The sequence below is a fragment of the Rousettus aegyptiacus genome, unplaced genomic scaffold (genome assembly GCF_014176215.1).
Source record: "Rousettus aegyptiacus isolate mRouAeg1 unplaced genomic scaffold, mRouAeg1.p scaffold_m13_p_5, whole genome shotgun sequence".
Taxonomy (NCBI): domain Eukaryota; kingdom Metazoa; phylum Chordata; class Mammalia; order Chiroptera; family Pteropodidae; genus Rousettus; species Rousettus aegyptiacus.
This window is the reverse complement of record NW_023416308.1, coordinates 107311007-107332962: the sequence shown is the minus strand read 5'-3', so window position 1 is coordinate 107332962 and position 21956 is coordinate 107311007. Positions and strand designations below refer to the sequence as shown.

The window sequence follows — 21956 nt, the reverse complement described above, 5'->3', positions numbered from 1 at the left end:
GCCCATTGAATCCATAAAGCATTTTGATTTTCAGCCCTGTACCTCCTCTTAGAGCAAAGCAGTTACAAAAATGATTCATGAAGCCATGCATAAGTGACAAAGTGCTTTCACACATCACATCTCTGAGCTCCTCCCAGAACCCTAGGAGGCAGAGAGCATCACCTCTGTTCTCCAGCTACTTCCCAGTCCAGCAAATGGAAATGCAGACAGATAAAGAGGCCAGCCTGAACATGAACTTGAACTCTGGGCTCTGCTATGCCCAGAAACATAGAGTGAAGAACACTTAAGTTGGAAGGGGGCCTCTGAGATGATTCGGGCCTGGTTTCCTAACCTGGTGTCCACAGACAGAATTCAGCACGGGAAAGGGGTTCCTCAAAATGTGTGTGGCATATTTTTGACTATTGATATATAACTTGCTAGGTGACTCGAAAATTCTCAAAAACTATTATGGAACTCTTCCCCTCCCCTTTAACTGATAATGGAATTGGTACTTCCTTTTATCATTTAAATCTATCTCCTATCAAATTTCAATAAAGCCCTGGAGACCTGGTGAAGGAGGCATGTTTACATACAATCCCAAATTCTGCATCCAGCTTTCCCATTCTGTAATTCTACTCACAAATCTCAGCCTTTCTTGAACCCCATGTGAAGCTAAGGAGATAATAACGCTGGCTGTGATCGGCTCAGCACCTGCTATGCACCAGATGTGCAACAAGCATGAAGGCTCATGATAACCCTCTATGTTCCAGTAGACTGGGCAACCCACTTTGTGGATGCGAAAACTAGAGCTCAGAAAGAACGAGTGATTTGCTCAAAGACACACTTTTACCACAAGTGGTAGGAAAGTCTGAGTCCAGAGCCTAGTTAACCATCTCAGACAGCTCTTCCCTTCCCAAGTCCGCGTGTTCTACCAGGACTCGGAGCCAGTCTCAGAACCAACCACCCTCTGCTCTGCACACACATGGCCTCACTCTTCTTAGCAATGAATCTGGCTGCTGGTGAAGCCGGTGAAGTGGGCCCTGGGGCAAGAACGAACCCTGTCTCTTAGTTATGCTTTACATGAAGGGTGTCGGGGCAAGGATAGGAGATTCTGCCCATCTGGGAGCCAGCAAAAATGCAAATTCAAATGGGCCCGTGACTGGAGAGAAAATAGAAACAAACCTTCAATACCACGCTACAGATTTGAAGGGTCTTCCAGATCAGCATGGCAGGGAAAGCATTTGACAGGGCTGATATGAGCTGTTCAATAGACAACCTGTGCATTCATCATGGGTGGCTCTCCCCCAGTAGCCAGGGAAATAAATATAAGGTAGAAAAAAAAGCAGAGGAAAAAAACCAAAGATCCACAAAACCACTTTCTACCCACGAGGATGAAGTGAAGACACTGCTTCACACCCACTAGGACAGCTAGAATCAAAAAGGCAGATAACAAATGTCGGCAAGGCTGTGGGGAAATCAGAGCCCTTATACATTATTGGCGGGAATGTAAAATGGTCCAGCTGCTCTGGAAAACAGTCTGTAGATCCTCGATTAAACATAAGAGTTACCCAGAAATTCCACTCCTAGGTATATACCCAAGAGAAATGAAAACATATGCCTGCACGGAAACTTGTACACGAATGTTTAAAGCAGCATTATTCATTATAGCTAAAAGGTGAAACAATCCAACTATCCATCAATGGTTGAATGGATAAACCAAATGTGGTATATCCATGCAAGGGAATATTAGTCGGCCATAAAAAACGATGCATGCTACAACATGGATGAACCTTGCAAACATTAAGCTAAGTGACAGAAGCCAGTCACATACTATATGATCTCATTCCTATGAAATATCCAGCACAGAGAAGTCTATAAAGACAGAAAGTAGATTAGTGGTTGCCTAGGGCTTAGAGAGGGAGGGGGAGGGGACGAGGTGGGGTGACAGCTAAAGGACAGAGATTCTTCTTGAGGTGATGAAAAGGTTCTAAAATTGACTGGTGATGGCTGCACATACCTATGACTATACCATTAAATTACATAATTACATAATGGGTGAAGTGTATGGTATGTGACATATCTCAGTTAAGCCGTTAAAAAATAAAATCTGCCAAATATTCATCAGCAGCAACCAGACAAAACAACAACAACAACAACAACAACAACAACAACAACAACGAAAAGGAAACAATCTTCTTATACCATGGGCTTGAAAAGAATTCCCTAGAGAAACAGGAGGTTTCCATACAAGTAGACAAGACCAAGTTCATTTAGACATTCATGTCCAGGGCTGGAGAGTAACAGCTTGAGCTTTGGTTTGAAGTGCTGGCTCCACAATTAGTTGTGAAGTCTTGGATAAGTAACCTGGCTTTTTAAGCCTCAGTTTACCAATCTGTAAAAGGGCGATAATAATACCTATCCTATAGTATGGTTGTGAGGAAGTAAAGAGTTAAGACACACAAATTCTTTAGTGCCCAATAAACAGCAGTTATTGTGTTATTGTTGTTTTCATGTACCAACCCTCCCTAGCATTTGCTGAAGAACCTCTGGGGTTTAGGGGTACTGAATTAGGATCTAGAGGTGTAGATCAGACAAGACCTCTCCTGGAAGAATTTTCAAACACTAGGAAATCTGAAATCCCCTATTATTAAAGCTAGGAAGTTTACTAGAAATTAATGTTTCTCAACCTAGGATCTTTGGACATAGTCTTAAGGTCTGAAAGTTCTAAGAATTTTTAATTCAATGTTTTCATGTAAAAAACAATATAAGGAATCACCATGAAATTTGCGGTGTGACTGAGTTGGGAACTGTGGTAGACTGAGTTCTTGGTCCCAGTTCTCTCCCCTTCCTATCGTTCTGGCCAGATGACTCTGCAGTAGACCCTATCTTATAAGTAGCCTATAGTACTTTGCTCCTTGACCTTGGATTCAGCTAGGTGACTGATTAGCCAGTGAGAAGTTAATACACACGATGCAAGCAAAGGCTTGAAATGTGCTGGTGAAGATGAGCTTGCCCTCGGGGGCTTCTGCCTTCGCCAGGAGAAGAGCTTCCCAAGGCAGCCTCTGTCCTTTTATTCCGGGTACAGGACAAACACACGGCACATTTGGCACATTTGGCTCCACTGGGAGGAGCCACACTCGCTGCATTGGAGCTTGAGGCACAGCAGCCCAGCCACTCCCAGATAAATCAACCAAACGGGAGTCAACCAGCACATGCATGGGCAAGAATAACTCATTGTTGTTCTATGCCAGGGGTCAGCAAACTATGGCCTGTAGGCTAAATCCGGCCCACCATCTGTTTTTGTATGGCCCATCAGCTAAGAATGGTTCGTACATTTCCAAATGGTTGCAAAGAAATCAAAAGAAGGCTATTTTGTCATGTGAAAATTATATGGAGTTTAAATTTCAGTACCCATAAATAAAGTTTTACTAGAACCTGCCATACTTATGGCTGCTCTCACACTACGATGGCAGAATTGTGCAGTTGTGATAGTATACTATATGGTCTACAAAGCCTAAAATATTCACCATCTAGCCCTTTCCACAAAAAGGTTGCTGACTCCTGTTCTACAGTCATTAAATTTGGAGGTAGCTTGTTACACAGTAACAGCTGACTATAAAACACCAGTTATTACAACTTAATGCGAGTCCATGAAAAAGAACAAACCTAATATATAAACGATGCATTCTGGCAAAGAAAAGACCAAGAAACATCATGGCAGTTCACTAACACAAGATTTCTCAGTGTTTCAAATAGAGACAAACAAAGAAAATAAAGATATCACAGAGCACACAAGAGCACAGGAATGTCTAAGGCCAAAGAATGTGTGTCTCAGTCGTCACTACCATATTTATCTTATAAACAGCAACTTAGTTCCAATAAAACATCATCCAACACATCAAGGTGATGTTGTTAATTTAAATTCTGTTGGTTTGTATAGTTCTTGCTCATTATATATTTCTGAGCCTGTCACGGTTTTATAGTTGTTTAAAAGCTACATGAAATGTGTTTATTTAGCTTTATGCTTATACCTTTTTGAGTTAACATTAGAATAAAAGTGATGTAACGTTGGGACCCCATGAATATTATAAGTTACTTGAACACAACACAAGTGTAAAATACAATTGCAGTAGAGGTGTTGAGGAGACAAAGAATGAGGGTCAAGTTAGAAGTGATTTCGTATGGGAACATTGAACAGTTCGGACTAGATTTTCATGCTTTACTTTTGCTCCAATGTAAAGATTTTGAGAATTATCAACTCAGTTCCAGCCAGGACTAGTTCACCATCATATCATATTTTGGGGGGAATCCTTGGTTTGGTCTGTGATCCAATAACCAAACCACCAGCATTTATAAAATAGTTAGACAAGTCCAGCACATTTAATGCTTCTGGCATTAAGAAGAAAGTTAGGATGGAAGAACATATTTTTATTCCTGAAAAAAAGCTGATATTGAATTAATAAGGTCTTAAGATTCATAACATCTTGGAACAGGAGAAAAGTGACTTTTTGCTGGCATCATCTTCCACCTTTCCTTCTAAGCACACTCTACTTCTGCTCTACTCTATTACCATTCCCCACCTCAATATTATATGTGTGCCCCTGGGCCTTTGTACGTGCTCTGCCCACTGCTTGCGATTATGCGTTCCCTCAATTCCCGACTCCGTAGGCCACTCATTTCAACTCATCCCTCAAAACCTGGTGCAGGCTGAGAAGCAAAGAAACCCCAATAACAATGCACACACCTATTGCCCAGAGATTCTGGTTTCTAAATACCATTTTCCACTAAATTGAATCAGACCTCCTAGGAGAGATGGCTGGAACAGCTTTTTGTACCAGTAAGGAAATGCTAAAATAAGAACAAGAAGCCAATCGGAACAAGCTCCCACTGGCCAAAACTAGGGCAATTTAAATATCAAAAAGAATAATGACAACTGGAGTAGAACACAGTGAAGAAGAAAAAGAATTCATGAATCTATACCGATACTGAAAATAATTTTTAAATGGCGGATAGGATAGGTGGAGAAGAAGTTTGAGCAGTCTTTTTAACAGCAGAATATCAAGTAATAAATGTAGGGGAATGGTTAAAAATCATTTTAAGCTGTGACTAATAATTGATACAAGCAAGAATCATCGATAGTTGCTAAAACCATTTGCTAAAAGACAAGGCAAACCAACATCACGTGCCTCCTGATGTCTACGGGGAGAAAGAGACAACGTCATCCGTGCCAAAAATCTATAATCTGAGTCTATCATGAGGAAACAATCAGACAAATCTAAACTGTGGAACATTCTGCAAACAACTGGCCTGAACTCTTCCAAAGTGTCCCTATCACCAAAGAGAAAACAGTTCCAGGGGGAACTGTTCTAGACTAAAGGAAACTGATGAGACATGACAACTGAATGCAATGTGCCATGCTCGAGTGGGTCCTGGGGTGGGGCAGGGGACCTAGAAAGTGCATTACTCAGAGCACCTGGGAAAATCTGAACATGGACTGCAGTTGAGACAATATGGTATCGATGGTTAAATTTCCTGAGTATACTAATTACGTGGCGTTTATATAGGACAGAGGTAGGTGAACTACTGTAACCTGTTTGTAGGTCAAGTCTAGCCCCCATCTGTTTTCATACAGCCTGCGAGCTAAACATGGTTTTTGTATTTTTTTTAATGGATAAAAAATGTTTATCATATAATAATTTCATTTATGTGATTTTCAAAGTTACGTGAAATTCAAAATGTTCACTGTTCATAAATAAAGTTTTATTGGAACACAGCCACACTCTTTCATTCATGTCCTGTCTGTCTATGGCTCCCTTTGCCTTAACAACAAGAGCTGAGTAGTGGCGACAGAGGCCGAATGGCTTGTAAAGCCTGATGTGATGGCATCTCAAAATGGTGTGGAAAAAAATAAACAAAAAAGAATGTGTGTGTACATGTGACGACAGGTATATACAGAGACATAAAGCAACTTTTACAAAATGTTAGCGATAGGTGAATCTAGATGCAGGGTCTGTGAGTGTTTATTTTACTATTCTTATAACCTTTCTACAGGGTCGGAAATTTACAAAATAAAGAAATCAACGGACAAGCATGAAAAGCACTTGCTCACGCTGGTGCACACACACATGCCTGACCTGTCTCAAATGTTCTGTCTTTTGTTCCTGGGCAGACCCTTACTCTTCCCTTCTCTGAGCTCCCCGACACTTGGTAAAACCTGCCTGTTGGCGCTCACCTCTTGGGGCACTGGCAAAGTCCGCTTACGCATACTCCCGCCTAGTCCAGTTACTCAGGGGTTTGCTCACTCTGTTCTGGAGGGCCTGCCACGACCTTTTGCACATCCAATTTCAAGTTTTAAAATACAGCCTCATTTTACGATGGAAGCCGGGATGGAAAACACCGTGGTACCATTTCGCGTCTGCTTCCCCCCAGAACAGCAGGAGTCTGGCGGCTGGAGTTGAGGACTGACAGCGGGTGAGCAGTCCCCCCACACCGGCCACCTTATAAGGACCTCCGGGAGGTCTGCCGTCCAGTATCAGTACCCAGAAGGGCTGACCTCCTCGGGAGCCACCTGGGACTTCTCACGTTTGGGACAGAATGCACTGGTCGCTGGCCAGGCTCAGCTTTTCCCAGCGGCTGCCAGATTTGGACCCCATGCAGCTAGAAGTGCACACATTGGTCATTCGGGTATACATTATTAGCCTCATTCCTGGCTCCGTTTAGGGCCTCCGCCCTTGTTTTTCTTTCTTCTCTCTCTCTCCTCCAGTTTTAATGTGCTATCATGTTATATTTTATGTGTCCTGCTAGGCTGCCCGAAATCCCTTCTGGAGCAAGACTGGGTCTAAGAGCAAAGCTTAAATAGGAACGCTGTGCTGGCCTCCTCTCCTCTGCCCCTTCACCAAACCGTACGAATTGGACGGCACTCCTCAAGCACCTCGTGCCTGCAGCGTCACCTCCGCCGAGCCGTGTCTGAGGGTGGCCTGGCAGCCCTGGCAATGATTTGTGGAGTCTGTAATTGCCAGTGAGATGAGAAAGCAGAAGGAAGGGCCTTTCTTTTCTAAGCAGCCAGTAGTGAGTGCAAAACGCTTTCCACTCAGGCCAGGCCCTGGGGGAGAGCTGCAAAGTGGAGATGGCCATTTGGTCCATCTAAACCCAGGCCGTGTCCCTACACCGCGCTGCACGCAGTGGGCCTAGCTTTTCCCCTGATTAAGGGGAGACGGAGAGGGCGCTTGTGCTGGGCAGGAAGGGAGAGCAGAATAAGAGTCAACCAAGGCCAGGAGGTAGGAACAAGCAGGAGGAGTAAGGGAGGTGGAGAGGCGGAGAGGAGTGAGAAACGGACTGAGAGCGTGGGTTCCGGAGTCGGACTGCCCAGCGCAGTGACTCGCCAACTGTTTAGCTGTCCGCGGAATGGCTCACCCTCTCCAGGCCTCAGTTTTCTTGGCGGTGCAGTGGTTAGAATAATATCTACTTTGCAAAGGCATCGTTAGGATCCAATGAGATCATGATTATCAAGTGTGAGTGTGAACCCAGACACAGAATCAGTGCTCAGCACACGTGAACGGCAGGCTTCCCGTTAGCACCACCATCGCTTCTACTGGAGTAGAGCGCCCACACTGAGGAGTGGTGGAAGGAAATGTGTCGTGTTGGATGCGGGCCAGAGCTTCCGAAGGCAGGCAGAAGGTCAAGAAAGGACAACATCAAATATGGCTTCGGGACAAATGAATGCAGCTTATTTAGGATGTGGGGCTTCCGGATCCTGGTCCAAAATCAGTGTTGTGGTTCAGCCTACCTTTCCCCCAACCCCGTCACCATTCAGCTGAACCGCCCTCTGAGACACACACACACGCACACGCACACGCACACGCACACAGATGGGCCCTGCTTTCTTTGAACCATTTTGCACATCTGTTCTCTCCAGGCCTTCAGTACCTCTCGCTTCTCTGGATCACGAAGGTCAAAGCCTCCACATGTTCCTTCGACCTCCAGCCACTCCCTCCCCTCACCCAGCCTCCTGCTGCAGCCCTAAGGCCCTAGGAAGGACCCTCCCGGGGAGCAACATGCTGGCCGCGGTTCCCACCCCGGTGGACAGAGCTGGCTGCAAACTCCAGGGCTTCCTATCCTCACTTTACCGCAGACTCCCGACCCACCCACACCAGGTGGCAAGCCTGGGGAAGCTGTCTGCTTTCCAGACCCCAGCTTGCAGGGCTGGGCTCTCCCCAGGTGTAGACTCTGACTCTGGTGTGGGGAGGAAGGGATCCTTACAGCCCTTTCCTAGGTGTGGCCCTAGATTTCCTCCCCTGAGATTTTTCCCGCAGGCTGAGCAGCCGTCACTCTCCTCTACTGAACTTTTACCCATCCTCAAGACCCATCTCCAAAACGAATTCTCCTCTCCCTGTCCCTGGAGCCTTCTGCAGCATTACAATCACCGGCAACACTCTGCCTCCCTATTACTTGGTTGGGAATAAGCCTCCTCCCCTTCCACCCGCCTTGGCCTGTAGCTGTACCACAGGCTCCCGAACAGGGAACCTGTGGATCGCAAAGGTCAAAGCCTTCACATGCTCCTTCAGCCTCATGCTTTTCTGTTACACCCAGGGCCCCCAGCTCAGGACCTAGTTAGTGGCTTCGGAGTGGCTCTGTGTCTGTGAGGGTGGACACATAACCAAATTCACTGCTCCATTTCTTTAGTCATATCTGTCTCTCTGTAAAAGAACTCCTCAAAGCCCCCTGGCATCACAGAGAGGCACGATCTCTGAAGGAGCCCAAGTCTACCATGTATCAGCGATGGGAGTCGGGGCCGCCTAACCTCTTCGGTCCCTGGGTCCGTCACGTGAACCAGAGGGGCAGCAACCTCCAACTGCAGGACTGTCGTGAGGAGGAATGCGGAGGCACCCAGCACAAAACAACTGCTCGCTGAGCAGCCAGACTTCTAAAACGAGCCAGCTACCCTTGCTGGGCCCCTCGCCTCTGCTCCCACTCACACCCCAGGCCACGGCAGTGGGGCTTTCGCTGTGAAACTGTCCCTGCCAGGACACCGAGACCTGAGCCAAGTGGCTCTCGGTCCTCAAGAGTCTCACCCTCCGCAGCACTGACCCCACCGCCCGCCCCCTCCCAGGGCTTTGGTTGCATACATTTCTATGCTCAGCGTTCCCCTACATCTAGGCTTCCGCCCTGGGCTGCAGACCCACATGCACCAATGAGCCTCTGAGCAGCTCCACCTGGGCATCTCGTGGGCACCTCGAACTCTACTCCCCCCAACCTGAACTCACTTTCTCCATTCTCCTCAATCTCAGGCCGCCCCTCTGCACCTCTCCACACAGTTTAGCAGATGTCCCCCCGAACACATAAGCCTACTAGGTTAATTTCCTACCGCTGCCGAAACATAGTGCCACAAACACAGTAGCTTAAAATGACACACATTTATTAACTTACAATTTGGGAGGTCAGAAATCCTAAAATCAAGATGCCAGCAAAGCTGGGTTCTTTCTGGGCTCTAAGGAAGAACCTGTTTCCTGGCTTCTAAGGAGGATCGCCTGCCTTCCTTGGCTCCTGGCTCCACCCTCCACCTTCAAGGCCAGCAGAAAAGCATCTTCCGATATTTCTCTTTGACTCTGACTCTCTCGCCTCTGCCTCCCTCTCATAAACGTGCTTGCAGTTAAACTAGGCCCGCCCCAATAATCCAAGACAATTTCTCCATCTTATGATTCTTAAGCAAAATCACAGATGCAAAGTCCTTTTAGCCCTATCAGATAACAAAGTCACAGGTTTCAGGAATCAGTACATGGACATCCTTTGGGGGGCGGGACACTATCTGGCCTACTACACTTGGCCCCCTCCATCTGCTCCAAGCCTTTTGTATATCCCTCCAGCGACAGAAACATGTTGAGCCACCTTCTTTCCATATCCCGTGTCTCCGTCTGTATCACCTCCTCAGGTAATATAAAAGCTTATTCCATGCCTCATCTCCACTCTGTGTTCGACCATTTCTTCATCAGGACTCCTCCCACTGGGCTTTCTGAGGATGTTAACGTTTCTCTCATTAACAAACTCCCTTGACCCCATGTCTTCCTCCAGCCGTCAGCCTTCCTATTCCCTACCTCTCTCTTCTACTTCTCACCTCTAATCAAACTTCTGAGAGTTGGCTCTGCTGATCACCTCCGTTCTAACAAGGTTTCCATCTCATCACTCTTCTGCAGTATCTCACAGTCCTATTGACAACTGAGGCCCAATCATTCTTTGTCGTGGGAGGCTGTCCTGTGCATTACAAAAGGTTGAGCAGCATCCCTGGCCTCTACTTTCTAGCTGCCGATAGCACATCCCCATCCAAGTTGTGATGGGCAAAAATGTCTCCAGACACTGCCAAACGCACCAGGAGTAGGGGAGGGCAGGAGCGAATTTCTCCAGGTTGAGAACTACTGCCTTACGGTAACAGCTCCTACTAAAGTCTCCGATGACCTCCCTGGCATTAAATCCAACAAGCGCTTTTAAGCCCTCCTTTTGCTTGTCTTCTCAGCAGAATTAGACACTGTTGGCCATTCTGGCCTTCCTGCCTCTCAGGCTGCTCTTGCTCTTTCTTTGTCTCCCTTGTAGGACCAAACTCCCCTTCTGAATCACTAACGGTGGAAGTTCCTCAAAACTGAGTCCTAGGCCCTCTCCACATGGCTCTTGATCAGCTCGTTCCCCTGGGGGCTGCCCTCCACAGCCCCGGCACCTCTCACAACCTCTGCACAGGTGGCTTATGAAGTGACATCGCCAAACCTCCCTTCCAAGCTCTGAACCCATATATCTAACCACCTAGTTGACATCACCACTTGGATATCTTGACGTCACTCCAAATTCGACAAGTCCGAAACCAAATCCAGGATCTCTCTCTCAACTCAGTCCCCTTCTGGAATTCCCCATTTCTCAGAGAAAGAGAAATTCCTGACCTGTTGGGAGAGGAACACTACAGGAGTTGTTCCTGACACCTCCCTCTCCTTTACTTAGTCTACTTCTAAATCAAATTCCTTTAGTCTCTGAAACAGTTCACAAACCACTTTGCTTTTCTCCATGTCTCTGCCTCTACCCTAACCGAGCCACTAGCATTGTCCACTTAAAGAGAATGACCACAGCCCTCTAACTGGGGTGTGGGCATCCATTCTTGACCAATGCCTCTCCACTCCATTATCAGTTCTCCAGGCTGCGGCCAGTCACCCTTTCAAAACATTAGTGAAACTTCTCATAGTTCTTAAAGAACTGAAGTCCCCTTCTGGCCCACTGGTTCCTATACGGCCAAGCCTCTGCCTCCTCCTTCAGGCCCTTGTGTTGGCTGCGCTCCAGACACACTGACCTTCTTCCCAGGCTTAAACGTGCCGTGCTCCCTTCTGCCACATGGCCTTTGTGCGTGCTGTTCCATCCATCTGGATGCCCCTCGCCAATCACCTGGTCAACATCCTCTTCCATCAACCACAGCCCAGCTATCAGGAAGCCTTCCCCCTGGCCACGCCGATTCCCTTGGCTGTTCACTTTTCTCCTAGCTTCGCTTTCTCTATTACCTTTCAGAGTCATAATTTTCTATTTATTTATCTTATTCTTTGATTTATTACCTCTTCCCCACAGTAAACTCAGTGAGGTCAGGCCCACCATTATACCCCAGGGCCAGCCCCTGTGCCTGGCACAAAGGAGACCCTCAAGAAGTGTTTACTGAATGCACAACAAATGACCTTCCTACCCCCAGCCTGCCTTTCCCTACTGTCCCACATCCCCCCATATCTGTTCGGATTTGAGTTCTGAGAATCATCTCTGATAATTCTTCTTCCCCTTCCTCACCTCCACATTCCATAAATCAGTAAATCTTAGGAATTCTCCCTAACTGTCTCTCAAATGTGCCCACCTCTGGGACTTGAGTTTAAACCACCATCTTCCTTTACCAATTCCCCACCACCCCAGCTCCAAGGCACCTGCTCCAGAGGAGGGCTTGAGTAAACCCCCACCTCAGCCTACCATCTGAAGCCCAATTCTCCATTCTGCAAACTAACCGAGTCGCACCTCTGCTTGAAATGCTTCAGTGGCTTCCCCCGGCCCATGGGAGAAAGGATGCACTGACCCTGGTTTATGAGACACGGTGTGATCTGGCCCCTGCCTCCCTCTCCTGCCAATTTCTTGCCACGCTGCCTCCCAGGCTCATTGCTATCACCACACCAGACTTCTTGGAGGTCCTCTCTCTCAGCTGTTCTGTCTGCAGGGAGCATTTTCCCTTCCCCTCTCTACTAGTGCTATTCATTCTCCGAGGCTCAGGCTGAAGGAAATCTTGCCCAAACGCCTCATGTAGGCCAACAATAATTGTAATAATAATAGCTGATATTCACCGCATGCTTCCTAGGGGCAAGCACAACTCCAAGAACTTTACAGTATTGATTCATTTAATCTTCGCCATTGGCTATGATGATCCTGTTACGGAACAGGCACAGAGGTTAAATGACTCATCCGAGGTCACATTAGATAATAAGTAGCAAAGCTGGCTGACATATGAACTTGGGCTCTGGGCCTCAAATTCCAAACACTGTGAACACTGCCATCTCCCACAGTTCCCAGAGTATCCAGTATTCTCCCTTCATTAGCAATTATCACATGTGCACATACTTGTTCAATACCTGCTCTCCCCCATCAGACTGTCTGCTCCCTGAGGGTAGGGACCATGTCTGTCTTGTTGAAATTTTACCTCCAGCACCTAGCCCAGCACACGATAGTATTGCCTTTTTTTGGCTGAATGTCATACTCTGCATCCCTCCAGCTCCAAGTCACCTGCTCCAGAGGAGGGCTTGAGTAAACCCTCCATAAATGCCACCGAATGGCCTGCTAGACACGCATGGGAGGATTCATGGGGAAATCACCCCACCACTGAGTCTGCTGACTACTGCCAGATGAGCTCCTTAGCATGGCCCTCAGCCACCAAGGGGTGCAGTCACTTAGCCGAGGCAAGGGGACAGCAAGATCCATCATCAATGTGTCCATGAGTGATGGCCACAGCGGACAGCTCCCCCTGCTGGTTCCCGTCCATGTCCATCAGCACCCTCTCCAAGGGCACAGCCCTGGGGACACTCACCAGCCAGGAGAAGAAGCCAGCTGATTTGTCCTGGGTGGAGATCTGCCCCTCATAGGGGCCGAAGATGTGGCCCTTGGGGATGACCTCATTTATGCATCGCACGTCATTCTCCCCACTGGCGTCCTTGACCACCTCCATGCCCTGTGGGATGGTGAGGGCGGCCCGGTCTGGGATGCCCACAGGCACCGGTGTGTCAGACACAAACACCGGGGGACCATGGTTCGGGCACTCATCCACAAAGTACTCTTGGCAGGACTCGCAGACTGGAGGGATGGAAGGAGGAAAGAGAGCCTCAGTTGTTTCAGGAGGTAGGACCCCCATGGAGGAGGCTGAGGGGCTGATGGGAAGCCTGCCCTGAGGACAGCATAGGGCAGTGGGAAGCACACTGCATGGCTCTCCAGAACCCTAGCCCTGGCTCCATCCCAGCCAGCCACAGGCTCCTGAGTTTTCAGGAGTGATAACCCAGTACCCTCCCTGGGGGCTCAAGGACAGGCCTGCCAACACTAGGGATGCCAGTAGCTCCCTTTGTTTCAAGTCTGAAAATGTAGAAGAAAGAATACGCTCTGGAGTCCAATGGGTCTGGGTTAAAATTGCAACTGTGCATTTGGTGGACTGTGGGACCTAAGGCAACATCCTTAACCCTCATCAAGTCTCAGTCTCCTCACTTGGAAAATGGGACCAATAACTGCAACTTCAGTGGCTAATGGGGAAGATTACCTGCAGCCTGGACCTGTGTCTGGTACATAATAGGTGAGTGCCTATCATTATTATTACTGCTGCAAATTCTCTAAGCGAGATGGGGTGAGGGGTCAGGGGGGTAGGGAAGAGTAGCCCAGGAAATAGCTCCAAGCTCCACTTACACCAGAAGTCCACTTGCTGGAAGCTTTTGGGCATGATGAGGTCACGCTTTCCCTTCAGTTTCTTGGGCTCCACTTCCATGGCTGAGGGGTCTGGTCTCCTAGAGCTGGCCAGGACAGGGATAGTAAAGAAAGCAAAGAAGCCATCAGAGAGAGAGAGGTTGGTGAGCAGAGAAGCCAAGGATCTGGCCAGGAGGCCATGGGGATGTGGGGCAGGGAGGGGAGTCACGGCCAGCCTGCGGGGTCTGCGCAGGGGGTAGTGGGAAGGAAGGAGTCCTGAGACCTGGGCCCAGGCATTCTTGGGCCACCATTTGGGTTTTTCTAGAGCTTGTCCTCACTTCTGGTCCCAGAGCAGGGTAAGGAAGGTGGGCAGGGAGTGGGAACTCTCCCCAGGGTCTCCCATCAACCCAGCCCAGTGACGTCTCCCTTCTCCCTCTCTTGTCCCCACACAGGGGCCTCACCAGGGCTGGCCATACTCCTGGTCGCGGAGTGGTGAGCAGACCTCTGTCTTCACCACGGTCATCATGTCCCCCACGGTCGCCTTGGTCTGCGCCAAGCACTCCTTCATGTTCTCAGTCATTCTGTCCTGGGGACGGGAAGGCAGGACCAGCGCAGGAAGAAGATCAAAGAGACAGGGGAAGAGGGGTGAGTGGCGAAGAGGGCAATCGGGGGTCCTGCGGAGTCTGGTTACCCTCCCAACCATCCCCAGAGGAAGCGCTTGAGAACACAGACAACAAAAACAGCTGTAGCCCAGCCAAGAGGAAATGCCATTTCTATCCCAGGCTGGTCCTGGGGACGACTGGAGCCACCAGCCCCATGGGGTCAGGGGCCAGGGGCAGCTCAGGCCAGAAGGCAGGACTGGACAGCACAGCCTGGACCCCAAGACCAAAGGGCAAAGGGTATGAGGAACCCACAAGAACCTCAGCACAAAACTCTGCAGTGGGGAGCAGGGGAGGGATCGACTGAAGTCCAGCTGGGGCCAAGAAGGGGCGGGCCGACTAAGTGGGCCCTAAGCGCCTGGCTGCACAGCCCCTTGCCCGGGGGCTGCCAGGGAATGCAGCCAGGCTCGCTTTGCCAGCTCAGAGCAGGTACAGGCGGGGCTTGGGGGGCTTGGTGTGGGCCGGCCCTGACTCCAAGCCCCACCCCTCGCTCTGTAGGGGAGACTCGCCAGTCGCAGCTTACCGCCCTCCTCCAGCACAGCGCCGGGCCTCGGCCTCTCCCTCGGCACCCCAGGGTCCGCATGCCAAGCCCAGGGCACTCACGGGCGAGGGCAGCGCGCAGCTCAGGCTGGGGCCGTGCTCGCCCCGGGACTGGGTGAGCGGCGTGTGTGACTCACTACCGGGGGCCCCGCTGGCCACACCCCTGCTCCTCGGCTAATCAGCCCCCTGCTCCCCACCGGGGCCCCAAAGCCGGCGGCAGCGGGGAGGGGTGCGGGGGAACATGACGGCCTGCCCCCTCCTCGAAGCCGTCCGGGACGGGGGCGCGCAGAGGGGGCCGGGGGCTGCCTGGGCCGGGCCGAGCCGCTCAGCTCCAGCCCTCCGGGGTGCCCCCAGCCCCCGGAGTCCGCGGGTCGTCCCGTCCGCGTGTCAGGCGGGGAAAGTGTGAGATGCAGTGATCAGGCCGGGGCGGCGCAAGGGCCGGGAGAGGGGCGGCGCGGGGGGCCGGGGAGGGCGCGGGCTGGCTCGTTCCCTCTCACCAACCTTCCCGGCGGGGCGCTCCCTGCCCGGCCCGGCCCGGCCCGGCCCTGCCCAGCGCCCGCCCCCCGCCCGACAGGCCCGGCATTCCTTGCGGGGGCATGTGGCTTCTTGCCGGCCCCGGGGGCACGCAGTTGGCTGGCGGCCGGGAGGGGGGCGCGCGGGGAGCGGGAGGAAGCGAGCGCCCAGGAGGGACGGCAGGAGGGGGCCCCCTGGGAGGAATTCCAGCCCCTCCTGCGGGCGGCCCCCGCGCGGGCCGAGGGGCGCTGGGCGGGCGTCTGGTGCGGGCGATAGCACAGGGAAGGCTGGGCCCCGCGGCCCGGCGGGCGGAGGGGCAGGTCTGTGAAATGCGCGAGCAGCGCACCGCGCGCCCGCCCGGCCTCCCCCGCCGACTCAGCCCCGCTGCAGCGCGGCCTGCGGGGCCACCCGAGCGGGCACCGCCGCCCAACTTGCTGGCCACGCCTTGCACGCCCACCCCCTTCCACACCTGCGCGGCCTAGGGAGAGGGAGGGGCGTCTGGCAGCGGCGTATCAGGGCTCCACGTTTGGTGCTTGGCCGACCGCATAGTCTGTGGATGGCCCACAGTTCCCCTGGGACAAGGCAGGAACCTAGGGCTGGAAGGTGTCAAGTGACTTGCCCAAGAACACCCAGTCCATTCCTGGTGAAGTCTGGACTGGAGCCTGGGGTCCTCTCTGGATAAACTGGAAACAACCCCCAATTCAAGCGTAAGGTTTCAGGTCTGATTTACCTCCACGCCATACCCTTAGCCCAGTCCTCTTCCAGAGGGATCACCTGGGTCACCCTAGGGTAGGTTCAGGCCACAGACCACATGCCCAACTGCCAGATGGGGGCAAAACCCTATGGATCTGGAAGGAGTCACGAACACCCCTGTCCCTGAGAAGCACTTCTCACTCAGATGGCAACATTCACACACAAACATCCTGAGGCATTTAAGTCTAGTGGTTAGGAGACTGGGCTCTGGAGCAGCAATGCCTGTCATCAAATCCCACTGATTAGCTATGTGTTAACACCTGGGCAGGTGTTATAAACTGAACGTGCCTTTCCCCCAATTCGTTGATGCCCTAACCCCCAGTGTGCCTGCATTCCAAGGAGGTGATAAAGGTTAAGTGAGGTCATAGGGTGGGGCCCAGAGGGCTGGTGCCCTTGTGAGAAGAGGACACACCAGAGGCCACTCTCTCTTCACTAGGTGAGGACAGCGGCAAGGCCCAACGGTCTTCAAGCCAGGAAGAGAGGCTTCGCGGGGAACTGAATCAGCTAGCACCTTTATCTTGGACTTCGTAGCCTCCAGAACTGTGAGAACTAAAAATCTGTTGTTTAAACCACCCAGTTGGTGGCATTTTGTTGTGGCAGCTGAGCTGACTAAGACGGTAAGTTATCTAACTTTCCCATGCTCCCATTTCTTCATCTGGAAAATGTGGCAAATATCAGATTCTGTCAGAGATATTTGCTGTATTAAATGCCCCAGGATGAGTTTGGAAGGAGCGAGGCACGATCTGCGCGCCATCCACTGAAGAAAGCTGATCGGAAAGGTGGGCATGAGGGACATCATTAAGGCAGGTGGGCTTTGAATTCTCTCCACTGCATTGGATTTTTTTTTTTTTAAGTCAGTCATTTGCACACTGGCACTATATTAGAAACAGACTGCTTGGGATTATTTTGCACTGGGCCACCCTGCTCTGGCTCCTCTGCCCTCCACTAGCCTCACCTCTCCGCCATGTGCCACCCTGCCACAGGGCCTTTGAACTTGCTGTGCCGTCCACCTGCACACAGCTGGAAGGTCCTACCCAACTTTCGGCCTTCACTGTCCCCCCTCCATAATACCCTCTCCAGCCTCATGTCCCTTTCCTCATGGAACCTGTCACACTTAGAACAGTCTTTTGTTAGCCTGATTATTTGATTGATATCTGTTTCCAATAACAGATTGCAAGATTCCCAAGGGTAGGTTGCCAGGTCCTTTTGCTCACGGTTGAGTTGCCAGCACTTGTAACAGCACCTGGCACCAGGGCAGAACCAGTGAAAGGTAATCAAGGAGCTAGGGCATCAATTTGAAGGAGGCATGCATTCTTAGGGTCATGCACTTAGTTGCAGGAATGGCACCCGAAAGTGAGTGCCTCCTTAAATTTTGTCCCCTAGGTTACTTGTTTGCCTTACCCTGGTTTCAGCCTTGCCTAGCCTGAAGCATATTCTCAATAAACATTTGCCGAATGAATTAATGACCCATGTCATAATTCACTGCCTGCCTCTAATATGTCCTGCTGGCCCCAATGGCAATCTCACCTCTGAAAGACACCTCAAAAGGGAAGACAGGTGTGTGCGGAGGTATTCTATCAAATCCTCTTCCCTTTAGGGTGTTCTCTCAGTGACCTCTGCCAGGCAAGGGGGGTGAGTGTGGGAAGTGTGATGGAATTAGACTCGTGAGGCCTGGAGCCTGAATATGATGTTAAGTTGTAAAGTATGAGCTGTGTGACCATGGGCACGTCACTTAAACTCTCCAGCTCTTAGTGTCTTCCTGGTAAAATGGAAATAATTATAATCGCCAAATTATCCCCCAGAAGAATAAATGAGGGAAAGGCAGGGGGAGAGGGGCAAGGCCTTGGAAAGAGCCGGATGCTCTGAGTTTTTAAGGAATATTAACATTGAACTGGCTGCCCAGAAGCAAGGGGCTGAGGAGAGGGAGGAGAGAGGGGGGATAGAAGGAAGAAAGACTAAAAAGGAGGGAAGGAAAGGAAAGTAGGCGATAGTAAGACAACGAAAGACAGAGGGGAAGAAGGAAAAAAGAGGAAAGTGGGAAGGAAAAAGAATGTAGGAAAGGAAAGAAAGACAGAGACCGAAGAGAAAAGGCATAGCGACATTTTTCTAAGCCTTAAGTAGTCCTGGGGAAACCTCCTTCTGAGAAAAGCGTTCGTTTGTATCTCAAAGTAGAGATGTCTACAGGCCACTTCCTTTCATGTCTTATTTTTCATTTATATCCCACCTTCATCACTCCAAAGAATTATGATGGTTTATAGCTCAGACACATACTCAGTAGGACAGTTGAACAACCAGAGACCGCGTGGAGAAAGAGTGATACCAAGAATTATACCACAAATCTGTTTTAAGTTGGTTAGTGATTTAGCTTGCCATACTTCTGAGATTCCTGGCAGCTAAAGCAAAAAGGGAAACAGGATGGGTTACAGAGTACTCATTATTTGACACCTACTTATGGATTGTCTGTATAATTAAGTTCTCTCCATTCTTGGAGGAGTCCAGTTGCCTGGAGAACCAGGACCAAGCATGACTGATGTGCCTCACAAATCCTTTCTGTGTCTGGGTGCAGGGAGGGAAAAATGGGATATGGCAGGATAAAATGAACTTCCATTTGGGAAGAAACGGGGGGATACAGGCTTATGTCCTTCACTGAGTCAGGTGAAGTTCCAGAAACCATTTCGGCAGACTGCTCTGGCCCTGCTTGCCCAGTGAGGGGCTTGGGGGACGGGGGTCAGCAGGCCTCACGGAGGACTCCAAGCTGTTGGCAACGCTCCCTCTCAGCTGGCTCCTCTGAGTCTGCACACATAGAGATTAGGCATGTTGCAAACCCAGCAATGAGATGCAAACTAAGAGGAGGGGGCAGAATGGAGCTCAGGAGCCTGCAGCTCCGTTTTCACCCTTGGCAGTGTGCCAACGTCCTGGAATGCCCAGCAGCCAGTGTGGCCAGAGGACGTGGTTTCCCTGGAGGCTGGCACCATGACATCTGGCAGGTCTGTTCTGTTACCACCACAGCATCCACTGTTGCCCCCTCTGATAACAAAGGGATAGGAGATTAGGGAGCTGGCCCAAGTCACGCACTGACCTGCGCTGCGTATCTGAGGCCCAGGTCTCAGTCTAGGCTATGCCAAAAACATTGTAGGTGACCCAGAGCAAGGTCTTGCCTTGCCTTAAGCCTCAGTTTCCCCTGCTTGGAGATATAAGGTCCAACGTGGATCTTGACAGTAAACCATGGGGGTGATGGTGGGGGTGGGAGGAACATGGAATTATTACAGGGATTTATTGAATTTATATGCCCAGCAAGCACTGCTTTTAGAAAGAAAAAATAATGCCTTGAACTTACATGTAAGATAGATTTGCAAATATATGTAGATACTTTTGTGATGAACGAAAGATAAATTTATTAAAAAGTATTATTAAATTCATAGAGGCTTTATGTCACCGTGTGTTTTGTTAATCAGCTGATACCAGCACGGTCATTCACAAGCTAAATTGAGGAAATTAATGAACCACCCCTGCACGGTTGATTGGTTTCCCCATCTGTTGAATGGGACTGAAGTCAGAACCTATCTCACAGGGCTGTTGTACATAGCATAATGCATGGCATCTAATAAGCACTATGTAAATGTTAGTCCTTATTATCATTCATTTTATTTATTATTTTAAAAGTATAACAGATATCAGGTGGGCACATTGGTGAAAATGTTTCGACATTAAAAGAAGGCCTTCATAGCAGGTAATGCCCTTACTAGAGACACACTTTTAATAAATTTATACTATTAAAGATGCTCATTTCAATCGGGGGCATGGGATAGGAGAAAACGAAATAGCGTGAAAAAGCAATTTGCAAAAGAAAAATGACAAATAGCCAATATGCTTTATGGTAATCTGCAAAACTTTAATACTCAAATAAATATAAACTAAAACAAATATCGTTTTTCCTCTATTAAGTTGGCAAATATTAAAAACCTCAAAAGTATGTTTTTAGAGTAGGCAAGAGCAAGAGTGTGGGGGAAATATCCTACATCCCCACTCGTTTTAATATAAATTGGTCTATCCTTTCTGGAGGGTAATTTGGCACAATATATCAAAAGCCTTGAAATGAGCAAACCCTTTGAAGGAGCAATCTCCAATACAGGAATGGATCCTAAGGACAAAATTAAGTTGCGTGCAAAAATTTGCCCACAAGGCTGTCTCCTATGACACTATTTTTAATAGCAAAAAAAACCCCAGGAAACAATATAAACCTCGAATACAGGAGAGAAGCTCATATGTAGCATATAATGAAATACTAGGCAGCAATTCACAATGCTCCGAGAGAGTATTTGTTGACATGGAAACACATGCTTAGCATATTATTAAATAGAAATGAAAATTATTATTAAGCGAAAGAAGACAAAATGAAAAGACCACATACTGTATCCTTTCAGCGACATGACACTTTGGAAAAGGCGAAACTATACAGACAGTAAAAAGATCAGCGGTGGCCAGGAGTCGGGGGTGGTAGGGGTGGATGACTAGGAGGAGAGTGAATATTCTCTGGATGATACTGTAATGGTGGATACATGTCATCACACGTTTATCCAGATCCATAGACTGTGTAACACCAAGAGTGAACCTTAATGTAAATTGTGGACCTTGGGCAATGAGGGTGTAATAATACAGGTTCAAACATTGTAACGAATGTCCCACTCTGATGGGATGCCCGTATTTGAAGAGCTGTGACGGGGGTATTTGGGAACCTAAAACTGCTCTTAAAAAAATGTCTATTTTTTAATGAAAGTTATGAAAAGATAGATACAGAATAATATCATTTAAAATATATTTGTATAGCCATGTAGATTTGCACATATAGCTCTGGGAGGACACATTCTGAGGTATTGATCACTGGTGGTTAGTTGCGGGGGAAATCACGTTAAAGACAGAATTTCTATTTTCTTTGTTTTGCTTGTGAGAAAAACAAATTGCTTAAAAATTCTTTAAAGGAACTCTTTATACTCATTTAGAATTGCTAGAGGAGATATCTAACTTTCTTTCATTGTTACTCACTTGTCATTAAATGCTGAGAGCCAATCAATTGGTTAGGAATTGGGAGAAACCCAAATTAGAGACCAAATACCAGGCATATAAGTTGTATTTGATACATATTTGATGACTAGATGAATCAATCAATCAAGTGATTGCTCAAAAAGGGCCTCAGTATTTCTACCACAAAGCATCTCTGCTTTTATTTTTCTTTATGCTTCCCATTTTGAAAGATTTTCTCTACTAAACAGACCACATGCATTGTGTAAAAACTCATTCATTTTCATCCTTTTTCCTAACACATAGGCTATATGATAACCAGGGCAAACACACTGGTTAGTTGCTATCATTCTATGCAAAAGCAAAGAATTTTGGCATATTCGTTCACTAGTCCTGCTAATTAATACTAATTAATAGGGAACTGTACAATATTCATTAAGCTTCGCTGTGTTTTTAAAATAGCTCAGTGGAAGATACTATGCAGAAACAAGAATAAACAAACTACGACTACATGCTATAGTATGGATGAGTCATGCCGAGAAAAGAAACAAGATCCCA

General features: G+C 48.8%; 1 protein-coding gene across 6 annotated transcripts in view; it reads right to left on the bottom strand.

Annotated features, from left to right (window-relative positions):
* PRDM11 (PR/SET domain 11) overlaps positions 1-21956 on the bottom strand; it is an 82217-nt gene that overhangs the window by 32464 nt on the left and 27797 nt on the right. The window contains exons 1-4 of one of the 6 annotated variants that reach the window (XM_016146812.2): positions 15615-15666; positions 14376-14500; positions 13918-14021; positions 13058-13320 (exon numbers count right to left, since the gene is read on the bottom strand). In XM_016146812.2, the coding sequence (XP_016002298.2) occupies positions 13058-13320; positions 13918-14021; positions 14376-14494 (486 nt within the window). In that variant the 5' untranslated portion in view covers positions 14495-14500; positions 15615-15666. The other 5 variants (XM_016146810.2, XM_016146811.2, XM_016146814.2 and 2 more) reach the window with 5 other exon arrangements.